This window comes from Heterodontus francisci, chromosome 29 (assembly GCF_036365525.1).
Source record: "Heterodontus francisci isolate sHetFra1 chromosome 29, sHetFra1.hap1, whole genome shotgun sequence".
Lineage (NCBI taxonomy): Eukaryota > Metazoa > Chordata > Chondrichthyes > Heterodontiformes > Heterodontidae > Heterodontus > Heterodontus francisci.
In genome coordinates this window covers 23,260,636-23,284,147 of record NC_090399.1, presented here as the reverse complement: position 1 = coordinate 23,284,147, position 23,512 = coordinate 23,260,636, and the positions used below count along the sequence as shown (strand labels likewise).

Sequence of the window (23,512 nt, the reverse complement as noted above, 5' to 3'; positions counted from 1 at the left end):
CCTCACCCCTCCCTCTGCCCCCTGCATGTCCCACACCCCTCTCCCTGCCCCCTATATGTCCCTCACCCCTCCCTCTGCCCCCTGCATGTCCCTCACCCCTCCGTCTGCCCCTGCATGTCCCACACCCCTCTCCCTGCCCCCTATATGTCCCTCACCCCTCCCTCTGCCCCCTGCATGTCCCACACCCCTCTCCCTGTCTCCTTTATGTCCCACACCCCTCTCCCTGCCTCCTTTATGTCCCACACCCCTCTCCCTGCCTCCTTTATGTCCCACACCCCTCTCCCTGCCTCCTTTATGCCCTGCACCCCTCTCCCTGCCCTCTGTATGTTATCTCCCCCCTCTCCCTGCCTCCTTTATGTCCCACACACCTCTCCCTGCCTCCTTTATGTCCTACACCCCTCTCCCTGCCTCCTTTATGTCCTGCACCCTTCTCCCTGCCCCCTGTATGTTATCTCCCCCCTCTCCCTGCCTCCTTTATGTCCCACACCCCTCTCCCTGCCTCCTTTATGTCCCGCACCCCTCTCCCTGCCTCCGTTATGTCCCGCACCCCTCTCCCTGCCCCCTGTATGTTATCTCCCCCCTCTCCCTGCCCCCTGCATGTCCCACACCCCTCTCCCTGCCCCCTGCATGTCCCGCACCCCACTCCCTGCCCCGTCTATATCTCACACCCCTCTCCCTGCCCCTTGCATGTCCCGCTCCCCTCTCCCTGCCCCCTGCATGTCCCGCACCCCTCTCCCTGCCCCCTGCATGTCCCGCACCCCTCTCCCTGCCCCCTGCATGTCCCGCACCCCACTCCCTGCCCCGTCTATATCTCACACCCCTCTCCCTGCCCCTTGCATGTCCCGCACCCCTCTCCCTGCCTCCTGCATGTCCCGCACCCCACTCCCTGCCCCGTCTATATCTCACACCCCTCTCCCTGCCCCCTGCATGTCCCGCACTGCACTCCCTGCCCCCTGCATGTCCCGCACCCCTCTCCCTGCCTCCTGTACATTCAACATCCCTCTCCCTGCCCCGTCACTCCCGCAACCCCCTCCCTGCCCCCTATATATCTCACACCCCTCTCCCTGCCTCCTGTACATTCAACATCCCTCTCCCTGCCCCGTCACTCCAGCAACCCCCTCCCTGCACCCTGTATGTCCCGCACCCCTGTCCCTACACCCTGTTTGTCCCAGACCCCTGTCCCTACACCCTGTTTGTCCCAGACCCCTGTCCCTACACCCTGTTTGTCCCAGTCCCCTCCCCCTGCCCCATGTACGTCACACACCGCTCTCCCTGCCCCCTGCACATCCCAGACCCCTCTCCCTGCCCCATATGTATCTCACACCCCACTCCCTAGCCCTGCATATGTCACATCTCTCTACCTGCTCCCTGTACGCCCCGCACACAACTCCTGCCCCCTGTACGTCCTGGACCCCACTCCTGCCCCCCCGCATGTCCTGCACCACTCTCCCTGCCCCCTGTATATCAAACACCCCTCTCCCTGCCCCCTGTACGTCCCACACCACTCTCCCTGCACCCTCTATGTCCCACAGGCCTCTCCCTGCCCCCTGTATATCCCACACCGCACTCCCTGCCCCCTGCATGTCCCGCACCCCTCTCCCTGCCTCCTGTACATTCAACACCCCTCTCCCTGCCCCCCGCAGGTCCCACACCCCACTCCTGCCCCCTGTACGTCCCGCTCCCCGCTCCCTGCCTCCTGTACGTCCCGCACCCCAATCCTGGTCCCTGTACGTCCCGCACCCCAATCCTGCCCCCTGTACGTCCTGCACCCCTCTCCCTGCTCCCTGTACGTCCCGCACCCCAATCCTGCCCCCTGTACGTCCCGCACCCCTCTCCCTGCCCCCTTAATGTCCCGCACCCCTCTCCCTGCTCCCTGTATATCCCGCACCCCTCTCCCTGCCCCCTTAATGTCCCGCACCCCTCTCCCTGCCCCCTGCATGTCCCTCACCCCTCCCTCTGCCCCCCGCATGTCCCATACCCCTCTCCCTGCCCCCTGCATGTCCCTCACCCCTCCCTCTGCCCCCGCATGTCCCACACCCCTCTCCCTGCCCCCTGCATGCCCCTCACCCCTCCCTCTGCCCCCCGCATGTCCTACACCCCTCTCCCTGCCCCCTGCATGTCCCTCACCCCTCCCTCTGCCCCCGCATGTCCCACACCCCTCTCCCTGCCCCCTGCATGCCCCTCACCCCTCCCTCTGCCCCCCGCATGTCCTACACCCCTCTCCCTGCCCCCTGCAAGTCCCTCACCCCTCCCTCTGCCCCCCGCATGTCCCACACCCCTCTCCCTGCCCCTGTATGTCCTGCACCCCTCTTCCTGCCCCCTGTATGTCCCGCACCTCTCCCTGCCCCCTGCATGTCCCACACCCCTCTCCCTGCCCCCTATATGTCCCTCACCCCTCCCTCTGCCCCCTGCATGTCCCACACCCCTCTCCCTGTCTCCTTTATGTCCCACACCCCTCTCCCTGCCTCCTTTATGTCCCACACCCCTCTCCCTGCCTCCTTTATGCCCTGCACCCCTCTCCCTGCCCCCTGTATGTTATCTCCCCCCTCTCCCTGCCTCCTTTATGTCCCACACACCTCTCCCTGCCTCCTTTATGTCCTACACCCCTCTCCCTGCCTCCTTTATGTCCTGCACCCCTCTCCCTGCCCCCTGTATGTTATCTCCCCCCTCTCCCTGCCTCCTTTATGTCCCACACCCCTCTCCCTGCCTCCTTTATGTCCCGCACCCCTCTCCCTGCCTCCTTTATGTCCCGCACCCCTCTCCCTGCCCCCTGTATGTTATCTCCCCCCTCTCCCTGCCCCCTGCATGTCCCACACCCCTCTCCCTGCCCCCTGCATGTCCCTCACCCCTCTCCCTGCCCCCTTTATGTCCCGCACCCCTCTCCCTGCCTCCTTTATGTCCCACACCCCTCTCCCTGCCTCCTTTATGTCCCACACCCCTCTCCCTGCCTCCTTTATGTCCCACACCCCTCTCCCTGCCTCCTTTATGTCCTGCACCCCTCTCCCTGCCCCCTGTATGTTATCTCCCCCCTCTCCCTGCCTCCTTTATGTCCCACACCCCTCTCCCTGCCTCCTTTATGTCCCGCACCCCTCTCCCTGCCCCCTGTATGTTATCTCCCCCCTCTCCCTGCCCCCTGCATGTCCCACACCCCTCTCCCTGCCCCCTGCATGTCCCTCACGCCTCTCCCTGCCCCCTTTATGTCCCGCACCCCTCTCCCTGCCCACTTTATGTCCCACACCCCTCCCTCTGCCCCCTTTATGTCCCACACCCCTCTCCCTGCCCCTGTGCATCCACACCTCTCACCTTGTAGAGAACAGCAGCCTCCTCAACGGGGATGAAGCTGTGGCCCCGATGCTCCCTGGCACACGAGCACACCACACAGATGGCCTCCTGGCAGTCCTGGCAGAAGAGCTTGCGGCGTTCCTCGTGCCGCTGGCAATAGAAGGCAGGGTGGCCCTGGTGAGGCTCCAGTTTCAGCTCCCTTACCCCCTCCACGATGTTGGCCAGCATGCGGTTGGGCTTCAGCTTCTTCTCACGGAACTCCTCCCGGCACTCGGGGCAGGAGTAGAAGGTGCCTCCCTGCTCCCAACTTCGGGAGATGCAGAGCCGGCAGAAGTTGTGTTCGCACTCCAGTGCCACTGGCTCCTGGAAGAAATCCAGGCAGATGGAGCAGGTCACTTCACCAAAGAGTCGGTTGACATGCTGACCAGTTGCCATTCTCAACCCAACTTGGAAAGAATATCCTTCCAATCCTTCTCAAATATCCACCTTAAAAACAGTTATATATATATAAAAAAAAATCAAAATTAATACACATCCTCACTATGACCTTCCCAGTCACCTTCATTTCAGATTAAGTGGAACTTTTAATCGCAAACTGTCAGCTACTGCTTAGTGGGTAGCACGTTCACCTGCGTCAGGAGGCTTTGGATTCAACCCGCACTCCAGAGACTTGACCCCATAATCTGGGCTGACACTCCCGCCCGGTACTGACAGTGCTGCACTGTCAGAGGAACCGTCTTTACGAGGTGGTGTTGAACCATGGTCGGTCCCAGTCCTCTTTGGTAAACATATAAGATCCCCCAGCACTATTTTGAAGAATAGCAGGGGCGTTCTCCCTAGTACCCAAAAGTTCTGTCCCTTAAAAACACATTATCTAGTCATTACTGGCTGTGGGACCTTGCTGTGCGCAAATGATCTGCTCCATTTCCTACAGAACAACAGTGACTATACTTTAGATGGCACTTCATTGGCTGTAAAACACTCTGGGACATCCCAATGACATGAAAGCCACCCAGTAAATTAAAGTTCTTTCTTACTAAAACTGACAACATAGAAAGAGGCCATTAGGCCCATCACATCTTTGCTCGAGCAATCAAAGTCTAACCCCACTGTACGCCTACTCCCCCCCCCCCAAAATCATATATTTTTCTCTGCTTCAAATATTTCAACAACTTGTCCCAAAATGCAATGGTCACTGCTTCAACCTCTCCCTGCGGCAAAACATTCGATGCTCCAACAACTCTATGTAAATACATTTCTGAAATTTTCTCAATTGATGACATTTTATCACTGAGACCCCATCAGTCTCATTTTCTGTCAACTCACTTCATAATTTTAAAAACCTTAATTAAATCTCATCCTGCCTCCAGTGAAAATAATCCCAGAGCAAGTGCCCTCCCCATAACTATAGTTTCCTACTCAAGAATATTTAAAACACAAATTCTGTTAAATAATGTACATTCACATATGTACAATTGCGCAGTGGTTAGCACCGCAGCCTCACAGCTCCAGCGACCCGGGTTCAATTCTGGGTACTGCCTGTGTGGAGTTTGCAAGTTCTCCCTGTGTCTGCGTGGGTTTCCTCTGGGTGCTCCGGTTTCCTCCCACATGCCAAAGACTTGCAGGTTGATAGGTAAATTGGCCGTTATAAATTCCCCCTAGTATAGGTAGGTGGTAGGGAAATATAGGGACAGGTGGGGATGTGGTAGGAATATGGGATTAGTGTAGGATTAGTATAAATGGGTGGTTGATGGTTGGCACAGACTCAGATGGTGGGCCGAAGGGCTTGTTTCAGTGTTGTATCTCTAAACTAAACTTAGCTTGATATATTTTCTATCAAGCAAACTTCTGGTGAAAGGTTATCAACCGGAATTAACTGTTTCTCTCATAACCTGATGCAATTTTCCAGCATTTTCTGCTTTGATTACAGTAAAATGAAACCCTTGTGATAGTTCAAAATTTCGAGGGTGAGGGGAACTTAAAGGCAGCCTTGATTTTCCAGATTCGACTGTTGCTTTGGGTAATGGACCCTGGCCCACAAGGTAACTTCCCTCAGCTCAGCTCTGGAGTTTATGTTTCAAACAGCTACTGTTTAAATCGCCATTTTAAGTAATTTCAGCAATGTTATTTAAAAGAAAAAGTCCCTGTGCTGTCGATATATGCCACCACGCTCCCAAAACACTTTTTTCCCCCTCATAAAGTTTGCAGTAGGTGTTTACAAATCAACATCTTTACGCATAAACACTGTGCATGGGCATAGACACTCCTCACAAAACTTTGCAAACAAATTAAAAGTTTCTCAATTCATAAGCGAATTTTGGAATCTCCTGGGCTGTTGTTTAAGATGCAGCACTGCCTCTGCCAGCACCACCGTCACTTATTCAAACTTCTGCACACGCCACATTCACACTTTGCAAACTGCAGGGAAAAGGTGCTTTCACTTTCATTTCCCAGTTTAACCCAATGTTAGCATCTGGCTGCGAAGGAAGGCGCTCTGAAAACAAACCTTCAGTTCCTTTTACACACAACCTTCTTTCATTCACTGTCACAATGTTTCCCTCCTGCCCATTCTCTGGAAGTGACGAAACCCTCTCCCCTGGGATTGTGGGCTTCACGGCGCTGCCGTACCGACCCCTGCCGCCAATGGTGCTGCAGTACCGATCCCTGCCGCCAAAGGGGCCACGGCGCTGCAGTATCGATCCCTGCCGTCAATGGTGCTGCAGTACCGATCCCTGCCGCCAAAGGGGCCACGGCGCTGCAGTATCGATCCCTGCCGTCAATGGTGCTGCAGTACTGATCCCTGCCGCCAAAGGGCCCACGGCGCTGCAGTACCGATCCCTGCCGCCAAAGGGCCCACGACGCTGCAGTACCGATCCCTGCCGCCAAAGGGCCCACGGCGCTGCAGTATCCCTGCCGTCAATGGTGCTGCAGTACCGATCCCTGCCGCCAATGGTGCTGCAGTACCGACCCCTGCCGTCAATGACGCTGCAGTACCGATCCCTGCCGCCAAAGGGCCCACAGCACTGCAGTACCGATCCCTGCCGCCAAAGGGCCCACGGCGCTGCAGTACCGATCCCTGCCGCCAAAGGGCCCACGGCGCTGCAGTACCGATCCCTGCCGCCAAAGGCGTTGCAGTACCGACCCCTGCCGTCAATGACGCTGCAGTACCGATCGCTGCCGCCAAAGGGGCCACGGCGCTGCAGTATCGATCCCTGCCACCAATGGTGCTGCAGTACCGATCCCTGCCGCCAAAGGGCCCACGGCGCTGCAGTACCGATCCCTGCCGCCAAAGGCGTTGCAGTACCGACCCCTGCCGTCAATGACGCTGCAGTACCGATCCCAGCCACCAAATGGGCCACGGCGCTGCCGTAGTACCGATCCCTGCCGCCAAAGGCGCTGCAGTACTGACCCCTGCCGCCAATGGTGCTGCAGTACCGATCCCAGCCACCAATGGCGCTGCAGTACCCACCCCTGCCGTCAATGACGCTGCAGTACCGACCACTGCCGTCAATGGTGCTGCAGTACCGATCCCTGCCGCCAAAGGGCCCACGGCGCTACAGTACCGATCTCTGCCGCCAAACCGCCCACGGCGCTGCAGTACCGATCCCTGCCGCCAAAGGCGCTGCAGTACCGACCCCCGCCGTCAATGACGCTGCAGTACCGATCCCAGCCACCAAAGGGGCCACGGCGCTGCCGTACCGACTCCTGCCACCAATGGTGCTGCAGTACCGATCCCAGCCACCAATGGCGCTGCAGTACCGATCCCAGCCACCAAAGGGGGCACGGCGCTGCAGTACCGACCCCTGTCCCCCTTGGCGTTACAGTGCTGTTGAGGAGCGACTTGGCTTTGACTTTCACAAGGTGGAATGTCTTACCCATTGTGCAGGATGAGGCATGCAGAATGGCCACTCGGACAAGACACCAACAAATGATCACCGGATGCAAAAGTGTACCCCAAACATTTAAAAAATTTACCCTTGGGATGTGGCATCACTGGCAAGGCCAGCATTTCTTGCCCATAAGGAGGTGGTGGTGGACCATCCTCTTAAACTGCAACAGTCCATGTGGTGTAGATACACCCACAATGCTGTTAGAGTGGGAGTTCCAGGATTTTGACTCAGCAATGATGAAGGAATGGCGGTTATAGATGTCCAAGCCAGAATGGTGTATGACCTCATGGGTCATTTGGTGTTGGTGGGTGTTCCCATGCGCCTGCTGATCTTGTCTTTCTCGGTAGTATAGGCTGCACGTTTGGCAAGTTTGCTGTGCTCTTGTCGATAGCACACAGTGCAGCCACGGTGGAGGGAGTGGACGTTTATGGTGGAGGAAGTGCTGCCGATTGAGCGGTCTCTTTTGTTCGAGACAGTGTCGAGCTGACTGCACTTTCAGGAGGGGAGGGAAAAAAGTGGGGGTGGCACGGAAGATGGTTTCCATGGTCATAGGTTATCAACTCCTGCTGTAGAAAACAAACATTGAGATCAAGGGTCACTCGGGGCCATAAATATAAAATATACATTTAAGAAATAGCTAATAATATAACAAACAAACACAATAAGGTATTCAGGAGAGAAGTTTACTCAGACAGTGCCGAGAATGTGGAACTACTGGAGTGGTTGAGGCGAATAACTAGGATGCATTTTAGGGGTAGCCAGATAAGTACATGAGGGATAATAAAAGCAAAATTCAGCTATGTGGCCTGGTCCAATCTACTCCTCCTTTGTTATCTCTTGCCCCACCCCCACCTCACTTGCTTATAACCTGTGACTTTTCCAATATTTGTCAGTTCTGAAGAAGGGTCACTGACCCGAAACGTTAACTCTGCTTCTCTTTTCACAGATGCTGCCAGACCTGCTGAGTGGTTCCAGCATTTCTTGTTTTTAAGTGCATGAGGGAGCCCGAAATAGAAGCGTATGTTGACAAGGTGAAATGAAGTAAGACGGGTGGAGGCTCATGTGGACTCAACACTGACAACCTATTGGACTGAATGACCTGTTTCTGTCCTGTAAAATGCTATGTATTCGATGTAAAAAGTGTCACACACGCTCCCACCATCCCCACCTCCACCGCTCTTCAAAACTCCCCATTAACCTTCAGAATCCAGTGGACTGTAAAGGAACAAGGGAAAGCTGGTCCAAGAAAACAGTGTATTCACAAGTCAAACCCAGAGAAACTGGTTACCATGACGCTGACAGTGGTAAAGATGGGGAACTGGATGAGGCTCAAAAGGGATGGTGAATGTCAAGACAGGGTGATGGAGGCTGATAACACTGGTCAAATTTTATTCGATCACGCTCCTGTGAAGCACCTTGGGATGTCTTACTATCTTAAAAGATGCTATGTAAATACAACTTCTTGTTGAGGAGAAGTGGTGAGTAAATCAACAGGGGACTCTAGGAATATAAAGACTGGGATTTCTGTGGCACTTCCACTGAGCTTTCCTCAGATGAGCGGGAGAACCCTCATGGAAATTCACCCCCTTCTGGGGAGTCAGAAGCTCGGGCGATCAGATTCCACTCAAGAGACTTGAGCACCTAATCTAGGCTGGCATTCCTGTGCAGTACTGATGGAGGTCTACACTATCAGAGGTGCCATCCTTTCGATGATACATTATACCTGATCTCTCAGGTGGCTATAAAGGATATAATTCGATAAAGAGCAGGAGATTTCTCCTTGATGCCCTGGCCAACATTTATCTCTGAACTAATATTAGTAAAACAGGATTATCTGGCCTTGATCTCAGTGCTGTTTACAGGGCCTTCCTGTGCACAATATGGCTGCTACCTTTCACCACAACAGTGACAACACTTCAATAATACTTTATTAGTGTGAAGCCCTTTGGAACGTCCTGGGGTTGTGAAAGATGCCATATAAATGTAGGTTCTATCTGTTTTCTGAAGTGTGTATTCTGTTCTTGGAGTCTAAGGTCAGCCAGCAGCGTCATAAAGTTCTTTTCTGGACATTCCTACTGTCTGGGTTTCTTAAAATGGTGAACGCACCGCCCCTCCGTTTAAAAGTATGGATGTTTCAGGTCAATGATCTTTCACCAGAACTGGAAAATGCTGGAGATGAACGACTGGGGGCGGCGCAGTGGTTAGCACCGCAGCCTCACAGCTCCAGCGACCTGGGTTCGGTTCTGGGTACTGCCTGTGTGGAGTTTGCAAGTTCTCCCCGTGACTGCATGGTCCGTGTTAGAGTGGAGGGCGGGAGTGATTAAATAGCAAAAGGGATCATGATACAAGGCAAAAGGAGTTTAACGGATTTAGATCTCAACCACCTGAACCCATGTCCATTTTCTCTTCGACATTCTCCAACAACAAAAACAACAGCTTTAAGTGAGGAGAACATTCAAGATGCTTCTCAGCAGAGTTAACAAACTGTATTTGGCACTGAGCCATTTAAGGAGATATTAGGACAGATTGCCAAAATCTTGGTCCGAGATATGTTTTAAAGAGCATCTGAAAGGAGGTGAACCATTATCACCTCTTCTTAATCCATCTCTTGTTTCAATGAATTTTCCATTCTTATTTCCTTGACCCTTTAGAAAAGCACTTTTTGGAATGTATTTCCTGTCTGAACTTTGATTTGTTGCCAATTGGGTCTAATTATGTTTGTTGATGACTCAGGGGAAAAACACGAACTTTCTTGATTCTGAACCATGTGATATTTCAGAAAGGGTGGGAATGTTTTTCAGAAGCAGAACTGAAAGTTAAAACTAAAAGGCAGATGAACAACAAGCTGTGGAATGGCATCAGGGAAAGAGATGGGGGATCTCACACATGAACTAACCTGTGCCATCTGCCTGGAGATGTTCACCGACCCGGTGTCTCTGGAATGTGAGCATCATTTCTGCAGAAGCTGCATCTCTCAGAGCTGGGAGAAGGTCCCGGGAGATGTTTCCTGCCCCCAGTGTCGGCAGCTCTTCACTCAGAGGAACGTCAGGTCGGCTCGGACCCTGGGCAATGTTGTGGAGAAGCTCAGACTGCTGCAGGAGAAGGTGACCCAGCGGGTGGAGGAGATTTACTGTGAGGAACACAAGGAGAAGCTGAAGATGTTCTGTATGGAAGAGCAGCAAGCGATCTGTGTGGACTGCTGGAGCTCAGAGCATCAAACTCACCATGTTGTTGCTATAAAAGAGGCTGCCCAGATATACAAGGTAATGGATCATTACCCGACTGGCACAGGTAGATATTGAGAAGGGGAGAAATGGGGTTGGGTAGGAGGAATAGAGGGGAGAGGAGAAAGAGAGGTAGGAGAGTTAAAGGAGAGGTAGACAGAGGAGGGAAGAAATATAGCAAGGGGAAAGAGGAGGGTAGGAGAGGAAGAATAAGTATAAAGAGAATGAATGGAGAGGTAGGGGGGGAGAGGGACAGGGGAGAAGGGAGAGAGGTAGGGAACAGGGATAGGATAGGAGAGAATGGGAGAGGAGGAGGAAAGAAAGGTGGGGGGGGGGAAGAAAGAGGGTGGGTTTAATCCACTTTGGCTTCTGATCCAGTAACGCCCCATTGTTTTTATTTATTCCTGGGATGCAGGCAGTGCTGGCAAGGCCAGATTTTATTTCCCATCCCTAATTGGCCTCGAGAAGGTGATGGTGAGCCGCCTTCTTGAGCCGCTGCAGTCCAAGTGGTGTACGTACACTCATAGTGTTGTCAGGGAGCTTGATTTTAAAATTCTCACCCTCGTGCTCAAATCTTTCCATGGCCTTGCTCCTCCCCATCTTTGTAACCTCCTCCAACTCGATTCCCTCTAAAATTTTGGGGTGTGCATGGGTGATTTTTTTTTTTTAAAGTGCACGGCCCCTTTAAAATTTTGTGCACAGCAATGCATGAACAGAAACTTAAAGAGGCTGACGTGTGTGTGGCCTGTATAGGGATTTTCAGGTTGCTGTGTGGCTGCACAGCTTACAGGGAACATCTTTAGCTATGTATACGGGGGCTAACCCAGTGCCTGGCTATGTACATGGTGTATCTCAGTCTCTAGCCATGCATATGGGGTATCCCAGTGTCTAGCCTTGAATATGGGGTATCCCAGTCTCAAGCTACATATATGGGGGGTAACCCAGTGTCTAGCTATGTATATGGTATATCTCAGTCTCTAGCTATGTATATGGGGTATCCCAGTGTCTATCCATGTATATGAGGGTATTCCATTGTCTAGCTATGTATATGGGGTAACCCAGTGTCTGACTATGTATATAAGGGTATTCCATTGTCTAGCTATGTATATGGGGTAACCCAGTGTCTGACTATATATACGGGGGTAACGCAGTGCCTGGCTGTGTATATGAGGTGTCCCAGTGCCTAGCATTGCACGTGGTTATCCTGACACTGAGATATGTCTAAGGAACATCAATGGTTCCTAATTGATATTGTTCAGGTTCCAACGCAAAGTGTTTTCCTACATTGGCTGTCACACTGTTGACTGAACTGATGAAGTACGTCTGATCCAATAATTACACTCAGGTTATTGGTTTTACTGGAACTCTCATTCATTCATACAACTTAAATACATTAAATGTTCCAGGAAGAATTTGAAATAGCTTTGGATTTGTTGGAAAGGAAAATGGAGGAAGTGATTGAAAACAAAAAGAAAGAAGAGGCAAAGATGGACGAACTGAAGGTAAAAAAATCAATTCCACTGTTAATTTAAAAAAAAAAATTACTCACGGGATATGGTCAAGGCTGGGATTTATTGTCCATTTCTAGTGGACTTTAAATGGTGGTGGTGGGTCTTCTTGAAGTGGGTCCAGGGCATTAAAGAGTTTCAAAAAATGACAAAATACTGAAGACGCTGGAAATCTGAAAAATAAACAGAAAATGTTGGAAATACTTTGCGATATGTCAACATAGGCGGAGAGAGCAACAGTGTTTATGTTTCAGGTCAGTGACCGTCGAAACTGGGAAAATGTAACAGCTTTTCAGCAAGTACAGGTGCGGGGAAAGGAGGGAGGAGAGCAAAGAACAAAAGGGAAGGTCTGTGATAGAGTGGAAGGCAGGAGTGATTTAAATGCTAAGAGGGATGGTGATCGAGACAAAAGAGGATGGTAATGGGACAGGTGAAGGAGGAAAAGATGGGTCTGGAAGAGCTGTAAATGGCAACCGCAGAATTATTACCAGCATCTGCCGTCTGAAACAGCAGTTATGATCTGAAATTGTTGCACTCAATGTGGAGTCCAGAGTGCTGTGACGTTTCTTATTGAAAGATGAGGTGCTGTTCCTCGAGCTTCATTAGAACAGTGTAGGAGGCCAAGGACAGAGAGGTCAGGGTGGGAGTGGAGCGCAGAATTAAAATAATCAGGGTAACCGGAAGTTCAGGGTCACACTTGCAGTCTGAATAGAGGCGTTCAGCGAAGCGATCACCCATTCTGCATTTGGTCTCTCCAGTCTAGAGGAGAACAGCATTGTGAGCAGCAAATTCAGTAACTAAATTGAAAGAAGTACAAGTAAATCTTCCCTTGCACCTGTTCTTGCGTAAAGCCTGTAACATCTGTAACACTTTCCAGTTCACTCGGTTTCTTGCTCCACTAGGTGCTGCCTGACCTGCTGAGTATTTTCAGAATTCTCTATCTATATTTAAGGGGATAATTGAATACATTACGTATTCCCAGCGCACTGACTCATTCGTATTTAAAGAAAATTGTGGACAGTGTTTGCCTGTATTTCCAGTATGTGTTCCCATTAGGACAAGGCTCCTCAAATGGTGCATGGACTTGTAAAATTACACTTCAAAGTCATTTAAACAGAGTTTGCAGATAGCTGGAGCTGCAAATGGACTGTGGGTTCAGCCATTCATTTGTTCTTCCGTAGAATTGCTCTAGGCCTTGGAGCACGGTTATTGATGCTTAGTGTAGTTTGACCACAGCCTAAGCATGGCAGCCTTTCACCCAGTTCTGCATTACAGCAAAATTACTTAAACAATGTACCATGTGACTGACATGAGGTAAAATATTACACTCCTTAAACCAACTGAATGACATGCATCTCAGATACAACATTTGTAATCCTATTTACCTATAATTTTACAAACATTTGCATTGACATGACCTCAGGAAATCACAAAGCCCTTTACAGCTAATGAAATATGTTTGAAGTATAGTCACTGGTGTAACATAGAGAAATGTGGAAACTAATTTGCACACAGCAAATTCCTACAAACAGCAATGTATTAATGACCAATGAATCTGTGTTTTTACAAGTGGTGTATGTTAAGAGATAAATATTGGCCGGGACACTGTGGAGAACTCCCCTGCTCTTCTTTGAATATTGCTCTGGGGACAGGGCAGATGGGACCTCAGTTTAACATCTCAGTTGAAAGGTGGCTCCTCCAGCAGTGCAGTACTCCCTCAGTCCTGCACTGGAGCGTCAGCCCAACTTTAATGCACAATTCTCCAAGGTAGGAGAGTCAGAGATGAGAGTGCTATACTGAGCCATGGCTGACATTTAAGATGCAAGTATATTTGTTCGGCTCTCTACTCCCCTAAAAGACTCTTATTCCCAGTTATTTAAATAGAATCGTAGCAGCACAGAAGGAGATCATTCGGCCCATGGAGCCCATTCCAGCTCTCTCCAAGAACAGTTTAGTTAGTCTCACTCTCTCCCACCCTCTCCCTGTAGAGCCTTGTAAATTTTTGCCCCTCAGGTGCTTATCCAATTCCCTTTTGAAAGCCATGATTGAATCTCCATCACCCTTTCAGGAAGTGTATCCCTATCGTAACCATTGGCTGAGTTCTGACCACGTGGTGAAGGGTATGGTGTTAATCTGTTAATTGTGTGCCCATGGTTTGTTTATATGCAGGTGAAAGGTGTTAATTGGGGTCTTCGTTGAGCACTTATAAGCAGATACTCATTGAGGCTGCTGGAAGTTTTGAGTGAGGAGTTACATGTTGCTCTGCACAATCAATGAGAAACTGAGTAAATATAGGGTCCAGTATTACCCTTGCATAACAAGCTTTCTGGAATGTAACATATGGGTCATTCCCACTGTTTAACTCTCAGCTGACCGCAGCAAATGTTTTTTGTGTTATTCGGGTTTAACCCCTTGGTGTTTTATTTGTCAAATAAACAAAGAGCGACAGGTTTTCTTGTAGGTTTCAAATTGAAGATCAATCATTTATTGAACGATATGCCTTATCCTGAAATTGTTGCAACCGTATCCACTCACACATCACTCGCACACGCAAGAAGAGACAGATAGAGAGGAAAAGGGGGTAAGTGATTTTCAAGTGATTTCAGGTTTCGGGGTTCACTCTAAAGCTGTTGAGTTCTCTCGGAAGTCGAGTTCCCGTTGGTTGCAAGCCTGAGGTGTTTGTAGGTTTCTCCCTTGGTTGAAAGTACAGTTTGAAGACAGAGGGCCACTTCCAATTTCACCGCTGTGCAAGTTAAAAATGTAGAATTTTACAGCAGGGAGCCACCCTTATGGTTCGCTGGATCTTCTCCCAGCCCCTTAGCTGGACAAGCAGTTTGATGATGCAGCTTTTCTGGGAGCCTCTCTCTTTGAGGGCTGTCTTATTTTAAGGTAAAACATTTGTCACAACATCATGGTGATCACACAATGGCCCAGGATGGGAATAATCCGGTTATGATGTTCTCACTTCATAACTTAACTGGCCGGAATGTTACGCGCCCACCCCCACTCCCGCTCCCCACCCACAGGAGCGGGCTGGAGGCGGGTGGTCGTTAAATTGAGTGGGAGGTGGGAGGGGGGGGGGGGGTACATTCCTGTCACCTTCCGGCCCCTGCTGTAATATTACAAGGGGCAGCGATGTCAAGGAATGGCCTGGCCCGGCCCAGGACAATTAAGGCCCTTAAGTGGCCAATGTACTGCTACTTAAGGATCATCTCAGGACACCCAGGACGGCACAGTAAAACCTGGTGGCTTCCTTGCGGGCTGGGGGGAGGGGGGTGGGATCCTCCTGATTGGGTACCCTGTGCCCCACAGAGGGCACCCCCCCCCCCCACCCAATGGCCCAACTGCACCCACTGCACTACATTCCACCCCCCCTCAACCGACACACTTTGCCTCGCCGGGGCACAGCCGATTGTCCCCGCCAAGGCCTCACATACTTAACGTTTTTTTAGGGGCTGACTTCCCTCTTGCTCCTCTCATTGGCTCCTGGTGGCGCTGCTGGGCCGGAAAGCTGCTGGCTTGCTGATTGGCCGGCAGTTCTTGGGGGCAGGATTTCTTGCCTCAGAGGGGCGGAAGTCCTACCCAAGGTCAAATAAGGGCCTGGGGAACGTAAAATAGCGTGGCTCCCAGGCCCGATGGAGGTGGGCTCGCGGCTGACTTTTTGGCCGGTGAGTGAGACTTCCTGCCCAATGTAAAATTCTGGCCTTTGTTTCAGTAGAACCCATTCAATTCAGGAATGTTTCAGGATGGGTTTAGCATGGGTGCAGTTGACACCTCTTAGCTTTGAAGGTATTCTTTTCTCTCACAGTGTGGCAATGTTTGAATACAGTGTCCATTTTCTTAAAAAGGCAAAGTTAAGTTGTTTTATAACTTCAGTTTTAGTCTGTAATTTTCATCATCACACTTCTCGTAAGCGTGACACCCGTCGTCTTTTGTTTTTTTTGCCAATCACTTTAAATCAGTGTCCTCTGGTTCTCGATCCTTCCGTCAATGTGAACAGATTCTCACCTCTATTGAATCCTCTCTCAACCTTTTCTGCTCTGGGGAGAAAAACCCCAGCTTCTCCAATCTATCCACTTAACTGAAATCCCTCATCCCTGGAGCTATTCTGCACCGTCTCTAATCCTTCACATCCTTCCTAAAGTGTGGTGTCCAGAATTACACACTATATTCCTGTTGATGCTCTACAAGTGTTTTATAAAGTTCCCCTTAACTTCTTTACCTTTTTACTCTATGCCTCTACTTATAAAGCCCAGGGCCCCATAGGAGGACCGGGGACTGCTGGGTAGGGGAAAACTATTTATTTGGGCAGTTTTAAAATCTTTGTCTTTTGCGAGGAGCAGCCTTGATAGAACGGGGTGCGGAGCGGACTTTCAGCTGAGCGGTCAATTTCAGTAAATTACAAGTTAATCCCTTTTTTGTTTCGGAGGACCGGGGACTGCTGGGTAGGGGAAAACTATTTATTTGGGCAGTTTTAAAATCTTTGTCTTTTGCGAGGAGCAGCCTTGATAGAACGGGGTGCGGAGCGGACTTTCAGCTGAGCGGTCAATTTCAGTAAATTAAAAGTTAATCCCTTTTTTGTTTCGGAGGACCGGGGACTGCTGGGTAGGGGAAAACTATTTATTTGGGCAGTTTTAAAATCTTTGTCTTTTGCGAGGAGCAGCCTTGATAGAACGGGGTGCGGAGCGGATTTTCAGCTGAGCGGTCAATTTCAGTAAATTACAAGTTAATCCCTTTTTTGTTTCGGAGGACCGGGGACTGCTGGGTAGGGGAAAACTATTTATTTGGGCAGTTTTAAAATCTTTGTCTTTTGCGAGGAGCAGCCTTGATAGAACGGGGTGCGGAGCGGACTTTCAGCTGAGCGGTCAATTTCAGTAAGTTACAAGTTAATCCCTTTTTTGTTTCGGAGGACCGGGGACTGCTGGGTAGGGGAAAACTATTTATTTGGGCAGTTTTAAAATCTTTGTCTTTTGCGAGGAGCAGCCTTGATAGAACGGGGTGCGGAGCGGACTTTCAGCTGAGCGGTCAATTTCAGTAAGTTACAAGTTAATCCCTTTTTTGTTTCGGAGGACCGGGGACTGCTGGGTAGGGGAAAACTATTTATTTGGGCAGTTTTAAAATCTTTGTCTTTTGCGAGGAGCAGCCTTGATAGAACGGGGTGCGGAGCGGACTTTCAGCTGAGCGGTCAATTTCAGTAAGTTACAAGTTAATCCCTTTTTTGTTTCGGAGGACCGGGGACTGCTGGGTAGGGGAAAACTATTTATTTGGGCAGTGGCAGTACCCGAGACACTACACGTGTAGTGTCTCCCACCCACCCTCCTCCTCTAACCAAAAAAAAAGGACTCTAGGGTGTTGATAAGGTAAGCTTTTTATTTAAAACTTCAGTCCGTCGGATTGCTAAGCGAACAAGTTTTGACTTTTTTTTTCGTTTGGTTTTTCAGTAGATTTATTGGGAATCTAGAATAGTGGGAATGGAGGTAAAGGCAGTTGTATGTTCCTCCTGCAGAATGTGGGAGGTAGGGGTCGCCAAGAGTGTCCCTGCTGACTGCATCTGCGGGAAGTGCACCCAACTCCAGCTCCTCGCAGACCGCGTTAGGGAACTGGAGCTGGAGCTGGATGAACTTCGGATCATTCGGGAGGCGGAGGGGATTATTGACAGGAGTTATAGGGAGGCAGTCACACCTCAGGTAAAAGAAGTAGGTAGATGGGTTACCGTCAGGGGAAGGAAAGGGAACCAGCAGGCAGTGCAGGGATCCCCTGTGGCCGTTTCCCTCAACAACAGGTATACCGTTTTGGATACTGTTGGGGGGGACGACTTACCAGGGGTAAGCAATGGGGTGCAGGTCTCTGGCACAGAGTCTGTCCCTGTTGCTCAGAAGGGAAAAGGGAAGAGGAGCAGAGCATTAGTCATTGGGGACTCCATAGTTAGGGGAACAGATAGGAGGTTCTGTGGGAACGAGAGAGACTCACGGTTGGTGTGTTGCCTCCCAGGTGCCAGGGTACGTGATGTCTCCGATCGTGTTTTTGGGATCCTTAAGGGGGAGGGGGAGCACCCCCAAGTCGTGGTCCACATAGGCACCAACGACATAGGTAGGAAGAGAGATGGGGATTTAAGGCAGAAATTCAGGGAGCTAGGGTGGAAGCTTAGAGCGAGAACAACCAGAGTTGTTATCTCTGGGTTGTTGCCTGTGCCACGTGCTAGCGAAGAGAGGAATAGGGAGAGAGAGGAGTTGAACACGTGGCTGCAGGGATGGTGTAGGAGGGAGGGTTTTGGTTTCCTGGATAATTGGGGCTCTTTCTGGGGTAGGTGGGACCTCTACAAACAGGATGGTCTTCACCTGAACCAGAGGGGTACCAATATCCTGGGGGGGAGATTTGTTAGTGCTCTTCGGGGGGGTTTAAACTAAATCAGCAGGGGAATGGGAACCTAAATTGCAGTGCCAGTGTCCAGGCTGTTGAGAGTAGTGAGGTAGGGGATAAGGTTACAGGGACGCAAGAGGGCACTGGCAAGCAAGAACTTGGTTTAAAGTGTGTCTACTTCAACGCCAGGAGCATCCGGAATAAGGTGGGTGAGCTTGCAGCATGGGTTGGTACCTGGGATCCTGATGTTGTGGCCATTTCGGAGACATGGGTAGAGCAGGGGCAGGAATGGATGTTGCAGGTTCTGGGATTTAGATGTTTCAGAAAGAACAGAGAAGAGGGTAAAAGAGGGGGGGGTGTGGCATTGTTAATCAAGGAAAGTATTACAGCGGCAGAAAGGACGTTTGAGGACTCGTCTACTGAGGTAGTCTGGGCCGAGGTTAGAAACAGGAGAGGAGAGGTCACCCTGTTGGGAGTTTTCTATAGACCTCCGAATAGTTCCAGAGATGTAGAGGAAAGGATAGTGAAGATGATTCTCGACAGGAGCGAGAGTAACAGGGTAGTGGTTATGGGGGACTTTAACTTTCCAAATATTGACTGGAAATACTATAGTTCGAGTACTTTAGATGGGTCTGTTTTTGTCCAGTGTGTGCAGGAGGGTTTTCTGACACAGTATGTGGACAGGCCAACCAGGGGCGATGCCACATTGGATTTGGTACTGGGTAATGAACCCGGCCAGGTGTTTGATTTAGATGTAGGTGAGCACTTTGGCGATAGTGATCACAATTCGGTTAGGTTTACCTTAGCGATGGGCAGGGACAGGTATATACCGCAGGGCAAGAATTATAGCTGGGGGAAAGGAAATTATGACGCGATTAGGCAAGATTTAGGATGTGTAGGATGGGGAAGGAAACTGCAGGGGATGGGCACAAACGAAATGTGGAGCTTATTCAAGGAGCAGCTAATGCGTGTCCTTGATAAGTATGTACCTGTCAGGCAGGGAGGAAGTTGTCGAGCAAGGGAGCCGTGGTTTACTCAAGAAGTTGAAGCGCTTGTCAAGAGGAAGAGGGCGGCTTATGTTAGGATGAGACGTGAAGGCTCAGTTAGGGCGCTTGAGAGTTACAAGCTAGCCAGGAAGGATCTAAAGGGAGGGCTAAGAAGAGCAAGGAGAGGACACGAGAAGTCATTGGCGGATAGGATCAAAGAAAACCCTAAGGCTTTCTATAGGTATATCAGGAATAAACGAATGATAAGAGTTAGAACAGGGCCAATCAAGGATAGTAGTGGGAAGTTGTGTGCGGAATCAGAGGAGATAGGGGAAGCGTTAAATGAATATTTTTCGTCAGTATTTACAGTAGAGAAAGAAAATGTTGCCGAGGAGATTACTGAGATACAGCCTACTAGGCTAGATGGGATTGAGATTCACAAGGAGGAGGTGTTAGCAATTTTGGAAAGAGTGAAAATAGATAAGTCCCCTGGGCCAGATGGGATTTATCCTAGGATTCTCTGGGAAGCCAGGGAGGAGATTGCAGAGCCGTTGTTGTTGATCTTTAAGTCGTCATTGTCGACAGGAGTAGTGCCGGAGGACTGGAGGATAGCAAATGTTGTCCCCTTGTTCAAGAAGGGGAGTAGAGACAGCCCTGGTAATTATAGACCTGTGAGCCTTACTTCGGTTGTGGGTAAAATGTTGGAAAAGGTTATAAGAGACAGGATTTATAATCATCTTGAAAAGAATAAGTTCATTTGCGATAGTCAGCACGGTTTTGTGAAAGGTAGGTCGTGCCTCACAAACCTTATTGAGTTTTTCGAGAAGGTGACCAAACAGGTGGATGAGGGTAAAGCCGTGGATGTGGTGTATATGGATTTCAGTAAGGCGTTTGATAAGGTTCCCCACGGTAGGCTATTGCAGAAAATACGCAAGTATGGGGTTGAAGGTGATTTAGAGCTTTGGATCAGAAATTGGCTAGCTGAAAGAAGACAGAGGGTGGTGGTTGATGGCAAATGTTCATCCTGGAGTTTAGTTACTAGTGGTGTACCGCAAGGTTCTGTTTTGGGGCCACTGCTGTTTGTCATTTTTATAAACGACCTGGATGAGGGTGTAGAAGGGTGGGTTAGTAAATTTGCGGATGACACGAAGGTCGGTGGAGTTGTGGATAGTGTCGAAGGGTGTTGTAGGGTACAGAGGGACATTGATAGGCTGCAGAGCTGGGCTGAGAGATGGCAAATGGAGTTTAATGCGGAGAAGTGTGAGGTGATTCACTTTGGAAGGAGTAACAGCAATGCAGAGTACTGGGCTAATGGGAAGATTCTTGGTAGTGTAGATGAGCAGAGAGATCTTGGTATCCAGGTACATAAATCCCTGAAAGTTGCTACCCAGGTTAATAGGGCTGTTAAGAAGGCATATGGTGTGTTAGCCTTTATTAGTAGGGGGATCGAGTTTCAGAGCCACGGGGTCATGATGCAGCTGTACAAAACTCTGGTGAGGCCGCACCTGGAGTATTGCGTGCAGTTCTGGTCACCGCATTATAGGAAGGATGTCGAAGCTTTGGAAAGGGTGCAGAGGAGATTTACTAGGATGTTGCCTGGTATGGAAGGAAGGTCTTACGAGGAAAGGCTGAGGGACTTGGGGTTGTTTTCGTTAGAGAGAAGGAGGAGGAGAGGTGACTTAATAGAGACATACAAGATAATCAGAGGGTTAGATAGGGTGGATAGTGAGAGTCTTTTTCCTTGGATGAGGATGGCAAACACGAGGGGACATAGCTTTAAGTTGAGGGGTGAAAGATATAGGACAGATGTCAGAGGTAGTTTCTTTACGCAGAGAGTAGTAGGGGCGTGGAACGCCCTGCCTGCAACAGTAGTAGACTCGCCAACTTTAAGGGCATTTAAGTGGTCATTGGATAGACATATGGATGTAAATGGAATAGTGTAGGTCAGATGATCGGCGCAACATCGAGGGCCGAAGGGCCTGTACTGCGCTGTAATATTCTAATTCTAATTCTAATTCTAAAAATATGATTTTTAAACCACTTCCTCAACCTGCCCTGCCACCTTCAATGATTTGTGCCTATAAACCTCCAGGCCCCTCTGCTCCTGTACCCCCTTTAGAATTGTACCCCTTAGTTTATATTGTCTCTCCTCATTCTTCCTACCAAAATGTATCACTTCACACTTCTCTGCATTAAATTTCATTTGCCATGTGTCTGCCCATTCTACCAGCCTGTCTATGTCGTCTTGAAGTCTATCACTATCCTCCTCACAGTTCACTATACTTCCCAATTTTGTGTCATCTGCAAATTATGAAATTGTGCCCTGTACACCCAAGTCTAGGTCTATATTAAGAAAAGCAATGATCCTAATAGCAACCCCTGGGGAACCCCACTATACACCCTCCTCCAGGCTGAAAAACAACCTTTCACTACTATTGTTTCCTACCATTCAACCAACTTCATATCAATGCTGCCACTGTCCCTTTTATTCCATGTATATTTTTTCCCTTTCTTCCCATGGTGTATTATAAGTATTTGTTTAAGATGTAAGCATTTGCATTTATTTGTTTCTGCTTCCCTCCTGAAATCTTTATTTTCAGTTATTTATATGGTTATTAAAAACAGAAAGACTTGTATTTATACAGTGCCTTTCATGACCTCAGGATGGTCCAAAGCAATTTTCAGCCAATAAAATACATTTGAAGTATATTTATTATTGTAATGTAAGAAATGCAGCAACCAATTTGTGCACAGCAAGCTCCCACAAACAGCAATGTGATAATGACCTGAGAGTGATGTTGGTTGAGGGACAAATATTGACCGGGACACAGGGGAGAATTCCCCTGCTCTTCAAAATAGTGCCATGGGATTTTGACATCCATGTTAGAGGGCAGACGGAGCCTCGGTTTAACGTCTTATCCGAAAGACGGCACCTCCGACACTGCAGCACTCCCTCATTACTGCACTGGAGAGCATCAACTTTGATTTTGTGCTTGAGTGGGATGCAATCCCACAACCATTCTGACTCAGCTGCAAGAGCTGACACTTTAAAAAGATGTCAGCCAACAATTTTCTTTTGGGAGGGAAGATCTGAATGGATGGAGAGCATTTACTTAAGCATTATTGGGGACCTTTGAACTTGACCTAAATTCCGTAGTCAGGGCACTTGCCTGAATCAGGCAATGGCCTGCATCATTAGCAGGGCAACAGGGGTACCTGTCTGAGAAAACCTGTTCGAGTCATAGAGTTATACAGCACAGAAACAGGCCCTTCGGCCCATCATGTCCATGCCGGCCATCAAGCACCTATCTATGCTAATCCCATTTTCCAGCACTTGGCCCGTAGCCTTGTATGCTGAGGAGTTTCAAGTGCTCATCTAAATACTTCTTAAATGTTGTGAGGGTTCCTGCCTCTACCACCTCTTCAGGCAGTGTGTTCCAGATTCCAACCACCCTCTGGGTGAAAAAAACTTTCCTCAAATCCCCTCTAAACCTCCTGTCCTTTACCTTAAATCTGTGCTTTATTGACATCTCACTAAGGGAAAAAGTTTCTTCCTATTTATGCCCCTCAAAGTTTTGTATACCTCAGTCAGGTCCCCCTCAGCCTTCTCTGCTCTAAGGAAAACAACCCTAGCCTATCCAGTCTCTCTTCATAGCTGAAATGCTCCAGCCTGGTGAATCTCCTCTGCACCCTCTCCAGTGCAATCACATCCTTCCTATAATGTGGCTTTGTATGGACTGGTTGCATTGTAAAGTGGCAGAATGAAGAAACTCAATTGTGGTTAAAACACACTTGGAGGACAATGCATAGTTCTAACCTCCATATTATCAAAAAGGATGTAGACGCACTGGAGAAGCAGCAAAAAAGATTTGCAAGGATGGTACCAGAACTGAGAGGTTATAACTATCAGGGAAGATTGAACATGCTGGGGCTCTTTCCGCTAGAAAGAAGGCCAAGGGGTGATGTGGTAGAAGCCTTTAAAATTATGAAGGGGTTTGTTAGCATAGACGTAGAAAAAATGTTTCCGCTTGTGGGGCACATCATTGTAAGACAGTCACTCTTAAATTCAGTAAAGAATTTAGGAAACACTTTACGCAGCGGGTGGTGAGAATGTGGAACTCACTACTATATGGGGTATTTGAAGGAAATAGAATTGGTGCATTATACGGTGTAGGTAGATGAGTACATGAGGGAGAAAGCAATAAGATATGCGGATAGGGTTAGATGAAATGTAAACAGAAAATGATGGAAATACTGAGCAG

The 23,512-nt window shown here is 49.4% G+C and overlaps 2 protein-coding genes across 10 annotated transcripts in view; one reads left to right on the top strand and one right to left on the bottom strand.

Moving 5' to 3' along the window:
- Positions 1-5,964, bottom strand: part of LOC137346193 (zinc-binding protein A33-like) — a 37,299-nt gene extending 31,335 nt beyond the window's left edge. For both annotated transcript variants that reach the window (XR_010968677.1, XM_068009585.1), the window contains exons 1-2: positions 5,789-5,964; positions 3,304-3,768 (exon numbers count right to left, since the gene is read on the bottom strand). Coding sequence is in view for 1 of the 2 variants with exons in the window: in XM_068009585.1 (XP_067865686.1) it covers positions 3,304-3,717 (414 nt within the window). In the remaining variant the exon portion in view is untranslated. The remainder of the gene's footprint in view (positions 1-3,303; positions 3,769-5,788) is intronic.
- LOC137346194 (E3 ubiquitin-protein ligase TRIM39-like) overlaps positions 1-23,512 on the top strand; it is a 38,036-nt gene that overhangs the window by 8,419 nt on the left and 6,105 nt on the right. For 3 of the 8 annotated variants that reach the window (XM_068009592.1, XM_068009590.1, XM_068009589.1), the window contains 3 exons: positions 5,213-5,324; positions 8,119-10,435; positions 11,803-11,898. In XM_068009592.1, coding sequence (XP_067865693.1) covers positions 10,025-10,435; positions 11,803-11,898 — 507 coding nt within the window. In that variant the 5' untranslated portion in view covers positions 5,213-5,324; positions 8,119-10,024. The remainder of the gene's footprint in view (positions 1-5,212; positions 5,325-8,118; positions 10,436-11,802; positions 11,899-23,512) is intronic. The other 5 variants (XM_068009593.1, XM_068009586.1, XM_068009588.1 and 2 more) reach the window with 2 other exon arrangements.